Source organism: Athene cunicularia (assembly GCF_003259725.1).
Source record: "Athene cunicularia isolate RWA chromosome 11 unlocalized genomic scaffold, athCun1 chr11_part1, whole genome shotgun sequence".
NCBI lineage: Eukaryota > Metazoa > Chordata > Aves > Strigiformes > Strigidae > Athene > Athene cunicularia.
Window position 1 is genome coordinate 12,238,962 of NW_020799113.1, and position 18,261 is coordinate 12,257,222.

At 35.6% G+C, this 18,261-nt stretch overlaps 1 protein-coding gene across 1 annotated transcript; it reads right to left on the minus strand.

The window, feature by feature from the left end:
- Nucleotides 1–1,744: 1,744 nt before the first annotated feature.
- Nucleotides 1,745–17,665, minus strand: N4BP1 (NEDD4 binding protein 1). The gene is made up of 6 exons (XM_026856719.1): nt 15,877–17,665; nt 8,593–8,723; nt 8,055–8,151; nt 6,210–6,317; nt 4,533–4,640; nt 1,745–2,605 (listed from the first exon to the last, which is right to left on the minus strand). The coding sequence occupies exons 1-6, from the start codon at nt 17,586–17,588 to the stop codon at nt 2,287–2,289; spliced, it is 2,475 nt and encodes an 824-aa protein (XP_026712520.1). The 5' UTR covers nt 17,589–17,665; the 3' UTR covers nt 1,745–2,286.
- Nucleotides 17,666–18,261: the final 596 nt, after the last annotated feature.

The window sequence follows — 18,261 nt, forward strand, 5'->3', positions numbered from 1 at the left end:
CTGCACTGTTGGTTTCCATTTTGAGTACACTAATACGCAAAGGAGACATGGAGTAGTTTCTATTACTCTTGGCCCACTTCCTTGGTTCTCCTGATTGCCTCTAGAAGAGCTTATTAGGAATTAAGAAGCTGACCCAAAGTGTCAGTGTCTCACTCCATGCAGACCTAAGCAGAATGGTCCAATTCACTACAGCTGTCCTCCCTGGGATCCCAACCATGTTTAGGAAAAGCCCTTCACTGGTCTACTCTAATCAGTGACAGCAGCTTTTAGGAACTTACCTAAGTTTTTATGGGGACAGAACTTGGTGATCACATAGCACTTTGTAGGTAAGCACAGCTCCTTAGCAAATACATCATTCTCAGAATGACGCTGCCCACCTGACTAATAAATTGTCCACTCATTTATACAGGAAAATAATAATCAAGATTTGTCTACTTGAATGTAGAAACATATTCAAAACCTTTATCCTCACTGGTATTTTTGAGACGTTGTAGTAACTGTTCCTAATACTTTTCTTTTGCTCTTGCTGCAATCACCTTTCAGCTCGCTCCCCTTGAGGGAAGACCAAGACTTTGCCTTCTGTTTCTGACTTCAAAATACATCTGTAAGGGCCATCCAAGAAGAGACACTTAACACCCTCACTTCTTCAGCATATTTCAGCTCTTTTGCATTTAACCATATGATTTCAGAACCCAGGGAACTGGAGAGAAACTCACTATATTAAGCTTCAGGGTAAGGCTCAGTATGTCCAAAGTTTAACATGGCCTCTGTAGCCCACATTTTCTTCACAGTCTAATTTGATTTTACTAATATGAACAATTAGCACCAGAAACCAGTTAAAAGGAAGGTGTAATAGACTGAAGCATGTACAAAGGCACAGACACACAGTAATCTTCACTTTGTTCCTGCTCTTGAAAAGTGGTTCTATTGGTCCGCTTTCATAAATTATGGTCCTTTTTTCCCAACTTAATTTTGGGATAGATCCCAGAACAGATTTAAAGGGGTGGATCTGACGATGAAGTGCAGCATATTAGCTCTGCGTGAGACGGCATGCCATTTCTATATAAACAGCATCACATTCTGTTAATAGCTTATCATAGCATTCAGATTTAGAAGAGGCAGGACAAAGAGGTAACAGTGCAGATTGTTTAAAGAGTACTGATGGTCAAAAGAATTTCCAACTTAAGAAGCAATGTAGGTATCACAGATCTTTTAAAGCATTACAAATATTTTCTGTTGAGAAGAATTGTAAATTTATATGTTCTAATTGAAGCCTTCCCTCTCCTAACTACTGTAGCATGGTATCTCTCAACCTGGAGAAACAGGCAAATGGATTTTCTTGGTTTTCATTCTATGGACACTAAGATTTTACCCCTATATACAAAGCTTCTTAGCTGCCTGTAATACCAGAAGGCTGCTTAGTATCCATAAGTTATTCATATAATATAAAATTTTATCCGTAGCACTCTTACAGTTACTGTTACCTGTCTTGCATTTTATCTTTATGTAAGAACAAACACTTCGGAGTATGTCAGAAGCCTTCCTATTATCATCACAAATCAACAGATGCATAACGCCACCTTGTGACAGTACTTCAACAATACACCGAACATCCACTGCTCCCATACAGGGATCTTCAAACTGCTGTCCATAGACCCTTAGGAGTATAACCTATTTCCAAAATCCACAGTGCAGGCTTAAGGAAAGCAGGTTCACATACACACTACGCAGAAGTCGTCATATCTGCAAATATTAAAAGGGCCTGTTTTATTACCATGGACAAATACTTCAAAGTTCATAAGTGAAGGAGATACTAGTAGAGCATCAGTTTTCTAAGAATATCTATACCTTGGATACAAACACCAATATCCAACAGGTGCATGATTTATGTTATATTTTCCAGATGCACACATAACATACTATATCTGAAGCTGTAAGGGTCACTTTTAAGCATCTAATGGGATCTTTCCCTTTTGAGGAAAGGAGGATTTAAAAAGTGCTAACACTATTTAAAGTGATAGCAGTTCTTTTATAAGCAATTCAAGTGAAGCAGAAAATTTGTTTTTTTCATAGAAAATATTACTACAAATCTGTAGTAGCAGCAGTTTTAATTTACCAAGACCTGGCATTTATTAGCAACAGAACATACACAAAAAATATCTTTTTTTATACAAATAAAATTATGTTTTGAATATTCACAGAGTAACATAACAGAACAACATTTTTCTTCACATTGATATTCAAAGTTAGTCAGATAATTTGTGATATAAAACGCCTATACAACATTCAGTCAAGCACCATGGCAGACAGTGCATTAAGATCTCTCATGAATGGATGATCAGCTAGTATTTGATCAATCTTCTGTCTTTGCTCATAATCAGGAAAAATTTTTATCAGGGCTTCTCTTAGTTGTACTGTTTCTGTGGCAGACCTCTGTGGTGGAGATGCCAGACAAGCCTGCATGTTTCCTTCTGGCGGAAGCCATGTGGATGAATGATCACCATGTACTCTGTTTTTAGGCTGTCGACTGCTACTGGTTGGTTTGGGTGTCTCAGAAGAATATTGCCCACCGCTCTGTAAAGCCTTTTGTGCTGAACGAAAATCTCTACGGAACAACAAAAAAATTTTGATTAAATTAAGGTAAAGGAGATGCTAGCTGTCTCTGTGCAAACACAGAAAAGAAAAATATGTATAACTCCAATACCTCACTGCTGCTCAGCTAGTTACTGATTGAAATCAAACGATAGGTGCTTTTTCAAAGTGAAACAAAACAGTAGGTGTAACAGTTTTCAATCTGAATCTGGCATGACTAACAACATAATAATGAGTGTTATCTAGTACTAGTTCCAATACACTGTGAGTACTTTACTTGACAGAATACAGCAATGGTCAAAGCTTATTTTACGGAGTATCACCATTAGTATTTTTGAGCTAAATGGATAAAAAGATACATTGAACACATGTACATTGACTCAGAACATGTGAAAATACTGACAGACCGAAGGAACGTCCAGATGCTCCGCAAGACTACACCTCTGATTTTGCTCATGACTGTTCCCTGTGCTCACAGTTAGATCGAGACCTTGCATGATATCTTTAACAGGACAATTAAGTTTTTCAGCAATTTCAGGATCTGAGTAGTCCTCCTTAATTATTTAGATTTCATTCAGACTTTGAAAAGTTGTTGCTACTCTAAACTGCTAGCACTAGAAGATTTAGGGCCAAGTCTACTGCAGATGCCACCAGGTAACATAGAAATATGAACGGGAACTTATGTTACAGTCTCATTTCCACCACCAAGGGAAACAGTATCTAAATTACAGAGCTCTATTTTAAAAGCATTTAGGTTGTAACACCTCCCATTACTCAACATGGAAAGGCTATGTAATTGCTCAAGATCATTAGTTTCTGATCTTATTCCTGGTGCCATTTATGCTTTCTGCATCATTTAACTCAAGTAGAAAAGTCTCAGGGAAGGAACAAAATTAACTCTTTACACTGGCACCTTTTCATTGTCTTAAAAAACCCCACCACCCCACCCACAAAAACCAAAGCCTAGTTTCAGTTGCAAGTTTACAGATAGGAAAACAAGCTCTTCTAGAGTTTCTTCCATTTCTACAATCATATCAGTTACCTCTCAGAACACAGTTTTCACTTTATTTTTCCAGGACACAGGCAGCTAAAACAGTGTTTCAAATTACAACTCGTAAGGGTTTTATATTAAAGTTCAAATACTTTCTTAGCATTTCCTACTGGAGTTCTAGAACTGCACTTGCTTTTTTCTTGTCCATATTACATGCTTATTCTCAAATCAACCTGACACCTTCTGGTACATACATGTCTCACTTTCCTCAATTGTTTACAATAGCTGAGATTCCTGCTTGTTCTTCATATTAATCCTTAATTAGAGTTTGGCTTTTGTATTGCTGGTTTTTAACTATCTCACTTGTTTCTAAAAAGCTCTCTCAATACTCCTCACTATCATTAGCACTTATAATTCCTAAAATGGTGAAAGAAGAACAAATAGTAGCTTATTTTCCTGCGCAAAAGGGCAAACCTATTCTCTCAAGCCTTGGTAGCTAATGCAAAGCAAAAAAGTACAGTGATCTTACAGGAATAATCTACTGTCCCACTAGGAATAAGTGATCAACCAAGATATTTTAAATAACATCACTGTAATTAACAGTGTATCAGGCTACCACAGACTCAAAGCACTGGCAGCTTTGTGTGATGACAACAGTTTGGATCACCTTTGCATGAAAAAGCCACCACAATCAAATCTCAGAGGAAGTTATTGTCTTCTTATCTTAACTCTGAGATGTTGATTAGATGCAAATGTCACCAGCACTTTCTGATAAGACAGAAACAATAGGAAAAACGTTTTTGTTACTACATCCTACAGTGTTCTTGTTTAATTTCACCGTACCTTTACTATACAGATCTAAAAAGGTGTTCAAGTGAACCAGGAAAACAGTTTATTTCGGATGTGAAATCGTAACTATCTCAAACAAAAGTGAAAACAGTGCTCATACCTAGAAGAGCCATCACCTCGAAGGAAGTCATCTAATCTAGGTCCATTTCTTCCCAGAGGATCATCAGGAACCATAAATATGTCACCAGCAAAAGTGTACTGGAGCAACCTGCAAAGGATTTATTAGTATTATTTACTAACAATGTAATACACCCTCGATGACCTTCACCTCTGTACAACAGGACAAGTTGCCTTAGAGCAGACACTTCACACCACATCGGGAGTGGTTTGAGGTTTAACTAGTAACCCATTTTAGATACAAGCAGCATTCACTGTCAAAAAAATTTAATGGAAGCTTCTGTGAACTGTTCCCATTACATTGCAGAACAATGAAGGGTTTTGGTTTGTCTGTTGGGGTTTTTTTTGTTTGGTATTTTTTTTTGGTTTGGTTTTTTGTTTGGTTGGTTTGGGGTTGAGACCAGAGTGGAATTTTCTATGTGATTAGAGATTTTCCGAACTCCCCTTCCTTGTAACAATCTTCAACCACACAGCTAAAATGCATATATTATCAGAAAAGTCACACAACTAGCAAACATAGCATTAGCTGTTCACAGTTAAGACACAAAGAAGCATTTTTTTAAATCATTTTGGGACGTGGGGAAATCTGCATTTAAGAAAAACAGTTCAACAAAAATTTGTCTGTGAAGAGAGAATTTGGTATAGTGGAATTTCCCCAGAAGTAAAACTAACAGCAGAATAGCAGAGTTAACACATGCTCTTAGAATGACATGCTAAGTATTCTTGCTGAAGTTCTGTAGGAGGACAGAACCTGACTTGGGTAGAATACACTCAAGAAATAGTGTAAATACCTACATGGTTAGTCAACAACAATTCTATGTTCTCCCGACTAGACTGTGAGAATCCAGGACAGTTTTCAATTATTTATTCCATTAGAGCTATACAGACCCCTGACAGTGTATGTATCCTCAGAAGATGTTGGGGAGACTGAGGGATTAGTGGGAAATTTGGCCAACAGAAGATCGTACCTTAATAGTAAAATGTCCTGATTTAACTGGAGAGGGAAAAAAACACAAAGAAACAAAAAGACAAACAAACAACAACAAAAAAGAAGCCAGCTGCGCAGGAGAAACTATAATTCACAGAGAATCTACAAGCTGAAGCATGGATACTTGATAGCCAAGTGAACTCATCTAAACCCAAAGGACAGTCAACAATTGCAGGGAAATGGCTACAGGGATATGTTGCAAGCGTTCATTATTTTGTTTAGTTATGTTGATTTGTTGTTTACTACAGTTAAGAGTGATCGATTCTGAAATCTTAGAAGTGACACTGTATGTCTTCATCAGCATATCTCCTTGAAGAAATGAAATGTAAAACCAGACAGCCTGTGAGAATGGACCACAAAGCGTATACTCGAGCAGGATCTTACACTGAGCTTAGAAGTGACATAGCTTGGCTGCTACACCAAGCTCCTATTTACGTGAACAATTGACTGATGTATATTAGAGAATATATAAATAATAGGGACATTAGACTACTCAGCACATTATTATAAGGCCATGAATCAAAATGGGTGAAACAGATAGTACTTTGTTGGGTTCTACTAGAATTGCATGACAGATTAATTAAAAAATAAAAAAATCCCACATGAAAGAGGAGTGCCTACAACTGTAAGGACAGACATCCTTTTAAGCTTTCATAGAAATTGAGTAATTACCTTTTTTGAATAATTTCTCTCCAGGCAAGTGATTCTGTCACAAATTCTCTGAAGTTATCGTTAGTCACAATAACACCTCCAGTTTTATCAGCAAGCTCTAACAAAAACCTGTAAAATTCATTTCAAAGACTGTTAAAGATAGTCTGGTTTGCTGAAAAACATCCAAAGATCTAGAAAACTAAACATTTCAACATCCAAGAGTAATCTACTTGCATGAAAACAAGCACTTTGTTTACCAGGAAACTGCTGTTTTGACCCACCATATAACTTTAAGTAATGTTTTAGGTAGCATGTATTTATTTGGCGCAGCAGAGGCTTCATGGGAGGCTTTTCCATAAAAAACCCCACAAGCAAAATCCCCCAAACCCATGGGACTATCAGATTCTAAATATTAGTAAATTTTTACAAACTTTTACAAAGGAATACAGTATTTATTACACATTCCCACACAAACTTTTTCATATGCTTTTTTGCTCAGCATTTTTTGTGTCTGCAAGGCAGCATCATATGTTATTTTGCTCTGTCAACACTTGCTAAAGAGTGCTCCCACCCTTTCGCTCTTAAATGAATTGTGACAAAAGGTAACTCTGATTTATTAAGAAAATACCATGGGGTTTTTTTACCTATCCAAACCCAAGTTTTTAAAATTTGAAACTATTTTAGCAAAAAGATAATGGATAGTGTCCTTTTAAAGAAAAACGTACACTTTCGACAAAAGTGCAGTTATAGCACAATAGTCATTTCCACAGTAATCTCAACTGTAAATACTGCACCTACATAGCATTTTATATGAAATGCTAGGTGTATATAGAAGTATGTGTGTAAAAAACTCAAGCTGGGCTGCCTTGTGTGTATATTTTTTTTTTTTTTTTTTGCTATAAATTATTGAAGAGATCAGAGTTGCTATATTTTAACAAGGAAGATAAATTAAGTGCACTCTATGAATCTTTTGCATGTCGAGTTTGGGTACCTGACTGTGCAAGCTAACAAAAATAGGCATGCACATGATGCAAAAACTTGACAATTTTGTAGTCAAAAAAATGGAGCCTGAATGATCATTAGCAGGAAGAAATCCAGTGAACTGTAGCTAGCCACAAAACACAATTTCAAAGCTGCAAACTGCTCATCCATGCAGAGTTAGGAAATGCTGGTTATGGAAAAAAAACCTTAAGCAGCATGAACTTTTAACTGTGTCTCAAGACTGGGAAAATTTGGCAACAGCAATGTAAGCACTAGGAAACTCCCCTTCAATGCCCAACAAAAAAACCCTAAAGCTTTCTGTTGTCTTGTTCACTGAAAGATGATCCCCGAATTCTGAAGTTGTACTTTGGTGCTCAAGCTAATTTGGAAATTTACTAGCCAAACACACTGCTCCAAATACACATCTGTGTCTGTATGACACAAAGGCATCAAGAAAAAAAAATTAACAGTAACAAAATAGCACCTAATCATTAGCTGATTTAGCTAGTGCTCCCCAAACATAATTCAGGGATAGACTGATGATCAGGAAAGCATAAAAATATTACTAGAAGACTAATCTCTTCCTCAATGCAAGTGATGACATTTGAAATGGATTTTTTTTTTTTTTTCTTCTGTTAGAACTGCCATCAATATTCATAATTTTCCATGAATTTCAGAAAACAGCATGTACATTGTTAGAAAATTACATATACAGTGTTTCTCAGGACAGTAAAATAACATAACAGATGTGGAGCCCAGTTAAGTTGGATGCACAGCTCTATCTAGACAGGTTGAAGAACTAGCTAATACAACTGCTCATGAAGTGTTAAGCTTTTACAACCATTAGATGTTTAAAAATACTTTAAAACTATGTATATTCCATACCTGTCCTCATGAGCAGCAATTCTTGCTCCTAAAACCATCCTTGCAGGTGTACAAGACAATATTCCAACATCCTCGAGCTGTGTTAAGAAATCCTGCTCTGTTAAAACATGAAACAACTGCTCTTAAAAACAAAAGCCTCCTTCCAGGCTATTTATAGATTTAACAATTGGTCTGAGGTACAATTAGCAGAGAAGATGGGCTATTTTTGTACCTATTAATCTAGAAAAATGACATATAGATGGCTGAAGAATTTTAATATTATAAAAATGGGGAGGAAGAGGTTGAAACTAGAAGTTAAAGAGCAAACAAAAACCAAACCAAACAAAAAGGCCTCACCTTACTGCACATCAATTAGCCTAAAGAGCACTTCAGAGTGTCTCACACTGTACATGGGAACCCAAATACTCATGCTGAGCAGCCAGACTGCTCACGGTTAACATTTTATGAAGTATTCCTTCTCCATTCATCACAGAAGTATCCAAAGAGATAGTTACAGTATAGTTTAATAAAGAAAACATTAGGAAACTATTTCCCTCACCTGTAATGTAAGGATGACGTTTCTTTCTCCACTGTGGAACAAATACAGTAATATCTCTGTGGCCACGCTTCCAAAAGTAGTCAACAGCTATTGCAATTCCTCGACAAGAAAAGAACTTCCTTAAACCATGACTGGGGGTGAAAGAAAACAGAAGGAAGATTAAATGCACTAGAGTTTTACTACTGTGAATATAACAAAATCAGAACAAAACTTGGCAGTGAACTTGGAAGTTACACATACAGCCTCACCAAAATAAAAGGTAGATGGATGTTACAGATGAGGAATCTTATAAATGGAAAGAGATCTTCTGCAAAAGAAGGGAATAGAAACATCACTTTGCAACTTTATAGCTCAGTCTCCTTTCAGTTTTGTGGGCGAAATGATATTTGAGTAATCAGAAGTGGGTTTAGCTTTAAAAGAGGACAATAGCGATGGTTTCTGAAGTCTATTGATTATAGATTAAAATGATCTTAATCCAATATTGTGGTAGTTCCAAACACAGTCCCACTACCAACAGATCACCTTTGGTTCAACTGGTTTCCAAGGATTACCTCTGAGAAGTATTCTGATAATCTAAGGTATTAGGACTCCTCCTCCTTCATTTCAACGATCTGAGCTACAATTTTCAAGAAAATAATGAAATTTCTTTGAAGAAAGTTTTTCAAAATACTGTATTTTAGTGGTAATTTTTTTTCCTCCATTTAAAAATACAGGATGTTAATCACCTGTTTTTGCAACTCTGTTAAATAACTTCCCAGAAAAATCAGCAAGTGCTTAATGTGAGTGATACAGACAGTGCAGCTGATGACCTTGTGAGGTCCCTCCCAAACTGAATTATCTCAATTGTCCTATATGCCCATTTAACACAGGCCAGGAAGTCCTGTCTAACCAGATTCTGGGAACTAAGGTTCAGGAGAATAATGGAAGAAGAATCTTAAAATAAATCACAGCAGACAGAAATAAATAAATAAATAAATTCATAGAAACCACATATTAGCACCTTACATAAGACTAATTCCAGTTTTCATTCAGAAACTTCTTCACATTTTCATGATTAAAGTCTACACTTAGACATAACAAAGATATACTTAGAAAAGACACAATGATTCAGAACTGAGGGCACAAACAGGCAAAGCATTTCTTACAAAGTAGTACATATTTTATGTATTGAGTTAGATGTTAAGTCACTACGAAGTGCTTTCATAACAATAAGTGACAAAATGGTATTTGTATTTTAAAACACTCTCCTAGTTAACGTGCAGTTATGTATTACAAGTCTAATAGTAGGCCTTACTAGTTTTGAATGAAATCTTGTCTTTAAACCCCTAGTTGTACCTACCAGGAAATCTTCTGAAAAGAAAGTTCTTTAAAACATCTCCATAGAAATATTTTACAGTGAAACTCAGCCTTTAGTGGCATACATGTATCCTTTTCCAATTTTGTAAACTCATTTAAAAATAAATGTCTCAAAATATAAATTTATTAAGGTTCTCTGAATTTGAAATTAATGTTTTATGTAGAAGGGCAGAAAAATGAGTAAGCTACACCTGAACTGTATAAAAGCCAAAAAGTCTGACATTAACAGAGCTTCTGGAGGAAAAAAAAATCCTATGCCCCATTTTCCCTAATAAAATTGTTCTTGATATCAAGAGCAGTCAAATAAAGGAATGCAATTGTCACAGAAGAGTTACCCCTCATAAACATTCTTGGTCATAAACTTGAAAAAAAAAAAAAAAGCAGTCATCTCCCCATTTTAAATGAGAGATCCTATTCAATAAACTAGAAAACTATGTTAAATACTTTTCACTGTGTTAATAGCTCTCAATTGAACTTCAAGAGATGCAGAGGTCTCAATGTTCACGTTGAAAATTATGCCTCCTCTATTTGTCTAATCTCATTCTTTATAGCTTTAAACCTGCTGAACTACACAGAGTACTCTGTTTTTTAAAATGCTTTGAAGCCTAGAACAGCAGCTCTTGATTTGTCCTGTATGATCACAAACTCCAGCTCTGAAGCAACTTAAAACAAACAAACAAAAAAAAGTCACACAAATAGAAGCAATATATTCAACTTTATCAAATAACATGGAGAATTAAGGTGAGCTATGAGTAAATATGCCACTGCTAGATAAACAGAAATATGAAATGCTTTATTTGATCTTGGTAAACATTTGAAGGACAGCAAATTACCACAGCAAGGTGGTCCTTTCAAGACATCCATCTCAACAACTGCATCTGTTCCCCAACTGCCATTATAAATATTGATTTTGACTGTCCCAGTTCTTTTAAAAAAACCTGTGAAGACCCTATAAAGGTATTTCTTAAGTTAAACAAGATGATCATAAGCAGTACAAAGCATCAAACAGCAGGCTGCTCTCTAGGACATGTAACATTTTCTGTTTGGTTTTGTAACTAAATTAAGGAAAGTACATGTCATTATTAACAAACAATTCTAGCAAAATATAATTCTATCCCACTATTCTTTTATTCTGAGTTTCTTCCACATTTTAATAAAATTTAAAATTACCCAACAACTGTCTGGATATTTCACTCTGCCCTGAAAGGCCTGTTTTCATTACATAGAAAGAGGCAATTTTTAAAAATACTTGTTAGCGAATAAACTCTGGGCCTTCTCTCACTCAAGTACACTGAAAGTACAGCCAGCATTAATATACCAACACAACATTTTTACTAAACTGCACATGTTAAGAGGAAAAATTTTTCACCCTCTTGCAGTCTTCAGACTTACGACACAAGGCATGTACTAATTCAGAAGTCCATTCAGCCTTAGTCCAAGCACGAGAGCAATGCTTTAATTAAACCCCTGGACCCAAACACATGACACTCATGTCAAAAAAGAAAAACAACCCAACATCGGCATAGAAGCAGTCGTCCATAACCTCAAGGTACCAAGAAGTAAAACTGAAAACAATTAAAAGCAAAAGTGAAAACAATTCTTTACTTTCTAAGATCTAAGAAAATAACAAGGCTTTATTTAGGCAGAAGGAAGCTGCAGAAGACCTACATTAAAAAAAACCCAGGCCCCCATGCACTGATTATTTACCAGGACATTTAAATACCTTGATGGTTCTGCTATTTTGATGCAGTTCTCTGTCCTTTGCTTTTCATTTTGCTGAGCACCATGCAGCAGATGTTGTATAACCATATTTGAGGACTGTATGTCAACAGTATCCAGCTACTATGCCCTGTTCTAATGTGGAGTGTGTGCACTCCAGCTGGAGTGCAAGACAGTCCACTGGGGTGCCTGAAGGAAATATCAGAACACCAGTAATGCACCTATATTATCGATATATATATATGCGCATGGGGTGCATGCTCAAAGATTTTTTTACTGATAGAGGTGCTCAGTCAAAAGAAGTTAGGAGACCATTGCCTACAGTAGTCTCACAGCCACTGGAGAGAGAAGCAGACGTCTATTCACCACCTTTTAATTAACTGGTTTCAGATGTATTTGGTTGTTCTTAAAAAAAATAAAAAAAAAAAGAGATACAAAACCTCATAGATTAAATATACAGATGAAAAAAAACCTCTAATTTTTTTTAATATGAAGACAAAGAGGATGTGGTATATTTGTTATTTTTTTATATGACTCCAACATTTTGCATTTCTCTTCCACTAATATATGTTTGGAAAATAATTTTAAAAGTTCAAGGTATCTTATGACTCAGTTGCGACTTGCACTCTTACATCACTATTTTCTAAGTAACAGTCTGAACAATGAAGAAATGTTTGATTTAAAAAGTATTTACTGTAACAATACACTGTGCTTGAATTAAAGCAGTGTCAGGAGTTATGGATCATGTCAGGCTTCCCATTTAAAGTTAGCAAGACTATAAAAATGACAAAAAACCTTAATCTATTAATTCAATTAATTCTCCAGTGATTGACCTGAAACATTTTACTGTTGTCAGTCATAAGGGATGAGCTCTGGACTCTTTAACCTGAGGAGATCACTTTATAAGGATGATCATCTTCTTCAATTAATGATCACATGGTAGGAAACGTTGTGCATTAAGAAATCTTCTGACACTCCTTCTCATAAACAGAACAAGTAACTTAGCTTTACTTTCGGTTCCTTGTCTGTGCTAGAGGGCCTTTATGGACTAACTGCAAACATTTCTGTATTTCTAGGTCCTTCGTTCTTAAACTGTATTTGAAGCTAGTAATCTTAAAAAAAAAAGTATGTTTTGTTCTGAATGGGGAAAAAGAGTGACCTAGCAGGAACATGTGCAAATAATTAAGAGGCCTGTCAAAAAAAACAGGCAAAGTGAGATATATTTTTATATGCATTAAGTTTAAAACACCAACAGAAATATTTCTGAATGAACTATACATCTAGAAATTTCAAGGTGTCATCTGGTAGTTTATGTAAGTCATCTGCAAGTACTAAGGTATCAAAATAGAAATCATCAGACTAGGACTGTACGCAAAGGGAAGAAGTTAAGATTGATTCCCCAATTCACTAAAATAATATTAACAGTTCTACTAGCACTTCACAAAAATAAGAATATAATTTATTATTTCTGTTCTCAAGCAAAATTCATATATATATTACGTAGAAAAGGGAGTTACAAGTAGTTATTATCCCTCACAATTAAGAACATTTTGCTATTCCATGATTTTGATGAAATGTTTACGAGCTAAAGTAGATCCTTCATAACCACAAAAGAAGAGAATCTAAGGACATTTATAGCTATCTCTGTGAAACTAGAAGCAGACATCCATTTTTTTCCCCATTAACGCAACTGTGTGTACATGCACATGCAGACCTGTGTTTATATAGTTACTTTTGGGAAACTACCAGCTGTTAACTGTCTGAAACATTAAATTCATTTTAGGACCGACTTCAACATTATTTTCTTACAGTAATTAACACTATTTTTTTTTTTTCCTGGAAAAGTTTATTTTCCTTCTCTAAACAGCATTTAAGCCCATTCTTTTGGGAAGCCTCTTTCATCTAATAGCTAGAAGTAGGTGACACATGATACACGCATCTGAGCCAGTCAGATGCGTTTCTCTCAGTCTAAGAACATCCCACAGAAATCATGGGATCACTGGTAGTACTCTGGCCTGTTCTTAGAAAATAACCTATTCGAGAATTAGTTACATCTAAATACAAGATAATATAGCTGACAGGAGGCACTTCAGGATTTCCACTAAGATCGAAATCTGTATTTTAAAATAAAAAAGAAAATAAACACTTAAATAGCTTCATCTTTTTCCACTTTCTCTAGGGATACATATGATCTTTCTCAGAATTACTACTGTTTTGCTTAAAGTACTCCGTTTTGGTTCTGGCAGCGCAGTATCAGAATGAAAACCAATACCTGGGTTTATGCATGTTCAGCAGAGGAAGACTGAATGCACCGAAAATCTTAAATAGGAAGTTCTCATAGTAGGTTTACTCTTCCTTATTCTTACATTCACCAGTGGAGCAGGAGAACAGTCAGTTTGTACTTAAAAACGACCACTTCCTCATTAAGAAGAAATACTGCATTTGTCATTGCTCATTTTCATATTCCAGAACTACAAAAAAGCCCCATAGCAAACACTGACAAAACCTTTAGATATGTGCTTGCCAAAATTACTTAGTATAAAAAGAACAAATCCAAATCTCTTCTTGACTAAAGAACAGCATAAATTCAAGGACAGTTTTAAAGAGGCAAATGTTAAAAAAAGCAAGTTAAGCACAAAATTTTAAAGAGACAGAAGTTATGACTATTTTTGCTATTCCAGTTAGTTAAAACAAACTTAAAAAAAAAAAGAAAAAAAAGAAAAAAATGAAAACTGTGACTGGCAATGCCCTTCAAAGTTGTCTACAAAGGAAAGATTGAATGAAAAAAAGAAGGAATTAGAAGATATTTACAGTAACTGAAAATCCCTGTATCAAAGAAAGGAATTTCTTGATCTCAGTATTAACCGTGTCCATTTCATAAAGTTTATTTGCATGATGCCTTCTCAGCCAATCTATTAAAATCATCCAATAGCCCTAGAATCACCTACTATCATTTGCATATATTTTTAGTATCAGGAGGAACAGGAGACAAGATGTGTGCACACATACACATGGCTTCCCGTCCTGCAAGTTCTATGGAGGGGGATGGATTTTTTTGTTATATGCCTACATTTGTAAAAAGTAACAGGACCCAAGCACTAATACATAATTTTGTTAAAGGACAAATATGTTACTACTATATAAGAACCTCCAATTCAAAATTACAAGACGGCAAGAGCAAAAGTAAAAAAAACATTATACTCTTAAATTGATAACTCCTTTTCTTTGTTAGGTGCATTCAAAGCAAATTGTTTCTTGCATAAAATCGCTTCCAACAGAGCAGAGCTCACTGAAATTATTTCTGACTGTTACATTGAGCTGGAGCACTGATAATTCAAACTAGGTTGCTCTGAAATGGCACAAATCACGCTTAAAATCCGATGACTGCCTAGTAAGAAATGATGTAGATTTAATTCACTTTTCATTTTGAAACATTTTGTTATCAAAAAGGATCTCATCTACCTCTAACATAAATCCAGTTTCAGTTTTCATTGCCCACTCTGTTCAAGTTTTTTCTTGATTATTTTAGTATTTGGGCTCCATAAATCTGAGCTGCCCATTGTTACAAATTCACAAATTTTTACCAGAGCAGGAAAGCTAAGTCTTAAATGGCTTTACAGAAAATATTTCCCAGAGTATTGCAATTACCAGACAATTTTTAAGTCAAAATCACGGATTTTTTCTTATTCTGTTTTAATTGGTTATTCCATTTGTTCAACTCCAGACTATGTATTTTTTTAAAAGCCAAAAGTAAACTCTACAAGTTCTGTGATAAAATATCCCACAACCACACAGTTCTAGCTGGATTTGTGTACTGAAGTGTCATACAGTGCAACTGCTAAAAAATTTGGAATTCACTTCTATGTACACATTTCCTTCTAAGTTTCAACAAAGAATCTCCAAACAAATCAGTCATAAAAGTGAATGCTGTCACTAAGTGAAGAATAGAAATTATCAAAATTGCTATGTGCTCGTAATTAAAACGGCTACTGTCAATCTCACATAATTTTTCCTTATCAAGCTTTACCATAACTTACCACTGCAGCCATTACCAGTAGCTGAAAAACTTTGCTGTGTACATGGACTGTTGTTAACCAAAAAGCTAGCCAGCAAAAACTTCGCACATGCACAGCAACCTCTCAGTCCCCATCTCATTTGAAAGTTCATTGAACTTTTAATAAAGAGACAGCTGAAAAGAACAATACTTACGAAATTGCAACATTGCTTCCATCAATAATGATATGTTTTAAATATGGTTTCCCAGGTTCATTTTTCAACTCCAGTTTGTATGGCTTTTTCAGAGATTCTAAAAATCTTTGAACTCCAGTAACTGAAGGATCAGGGTGATGTCTGCGTGGTCCCACTGTCTCTCCATCAGAATCTGAAGGACATAATCGTGAAGACAATGCCTGGTCTGGGATAGGATTTTCAGAATTTGAGGTTTGGGAGAGTTGTTGATCGAGATCTCTCACTTGAGAAGAGCTGCAGTGTCCTAATTGGTCCTCAAAACCAGAATGACTATTCTGTTCAGTTGAGGGCCCTACAAGTCTTTGCTGAACTGCAGTTTTAGTCTTAGTTGAGACACACTTCACATCTGAGCTCCCTCTGGCTACAAAATCAACATCTTTTAGAGCACCAGTTTGTGCAGTGCTCAAAGTTACACTACCATCAGTTTCTGTATCACTTGACCTTGAACTGTGATTCCTACCAGGGCAGTAAATGTCTCCCTGTTTACAGCATATAGCTGAATTTTTACTGGAAGGAGAAGCAGGTTTGCATACCAACATACGCATTTTATCTTCTGCATCAACTTGCATGCTTAGTGAATCTCCGATTTCATGATAGTCATTTTTTGTCTCCTTTGAAGTATGGCTGGATTCAAGTGGACTTTTATTGCTAGAAATGCCTTTGTCTTCTAGCTTTTGTGAATTATTTGCATTAGTTCCTAATGGAGGATTGATAGTTCTAGGCTTTTGAGATGACTGTTCATGTTCCTCCTGAAATTTTAAATTTTCCTTTTCAATTTCTTCTAGCAACGTTAATGGTTCCACAGATTGCCCTAGGATACCAATAACTTTTTCTACAATATTCTGGGAATATCCCATTGTTCTGAAAAAGTTCACAAGAATCTTATATTCCATTTCCTCACTGATATCATCACCTTCTTTAAGGCAATATCTGGGATCATCCAAATCACTGCAGCTATCCGAAAGCAGATCAATAACTGCATTGCTATCTGAAGGATTACTGTATGAAGCAGATTTCACTTCCTGATCATTCTCCAAAGAGAACTGCTTTTTAGGGAGCCTTTCCTCATCATCAGAAGATCTTCTTTTACAAGATTGCCTTTCTTTAGGCACCACTGTCTCTAACAGAGGCACATTTTTTATGGGAACAAAACTTGTTTCAGGAGCATCAGAAAACACAGTGTCCATTTGCTTTGTAAGCTCAGTTACAGGTGTCCCAGCACTGTTTCTTGCTTCGTCACCACCTGTTCTTCCATCTCTGTTTGTAATGGTTATTTGGGAGGCTTCATTCTGTAAAAGCTCTGTTGGGCTTTCAGAACCTGTAAGATCTATGATATCACTCTTCACTTTACAACATTCAGTTTGTGTGAGAGCCAGGAGTTCTCTTTTTAGTGAGCTAGGCAAAATTAGTAAATCCATTGTATATTTATCTGCATGTGCTTCCACAAATTGTCTGAATTGCTTTTTAATGTCTGATTCATTATCACTTAATAAGCTTTCATTATTCTCAAAAAGCTTCACAAACTGCTGAACATGACTTTGAGCCATAACAACAGCTTCTGCACCCCCCTTAATATTGAGCAATCCTATTTCCAGCACAGTTATATCAGCACAGGTATCCTGAATAAGACTGTTGAGGAACAGGCTCTGTGCACCAACAAAGATGCAGTGCATGTCCTTTGGGTAGTACTCCTTTTCTTCTAGCTCAGGTTCACAAAGTCCCTTAATGTACTCCTAGAAGGAGAAAAGACAGCAGAGTGAATATTTGTGAAAAGCTAACATATAAAGTTGGTTTTGGTAAAGTCAGTAATGGACAAGTACATTAGAAAATAAAACCATCTTAGCATAAGAAATGTGAGAAAATAAATACTGCCAGTAAACAGGATAAAAGATAAAATACAGATATCTGAAATTATTTTCAAAAAGAACTCACAGAAAGCTAACTTTCTTTTATATCCTATTGTTTATAAATAAATTTACGTGAAACTGATTAGTAACAGTATTTAAATTGTAGCTCTAACAGTTTAAAAGACAAATCCAAAGAGGTTTATTTTCCCATCCGCATTCTTTGGTCAAAGACAACAATGCTTCATGAACTTTCTAAAGAAAATTTCCCAAGGTTCAACAGCAGTAACTAACCTATATTTGTAAGCTGTTATTAAGTCTAAGTTATTCTATACTTACTACTCATGAATCAAGGACATGGCATGGCACAAGGTAACCAGTAGCCACACTAGCATCCATTGAAAGATACTCTATAGAAAAAAGATATGCTAAAAGCAAATTAATAACAAAAGCACTATCTGGACTCAGATTCCCTTATTAACCAAATAAAATACTTGTATTT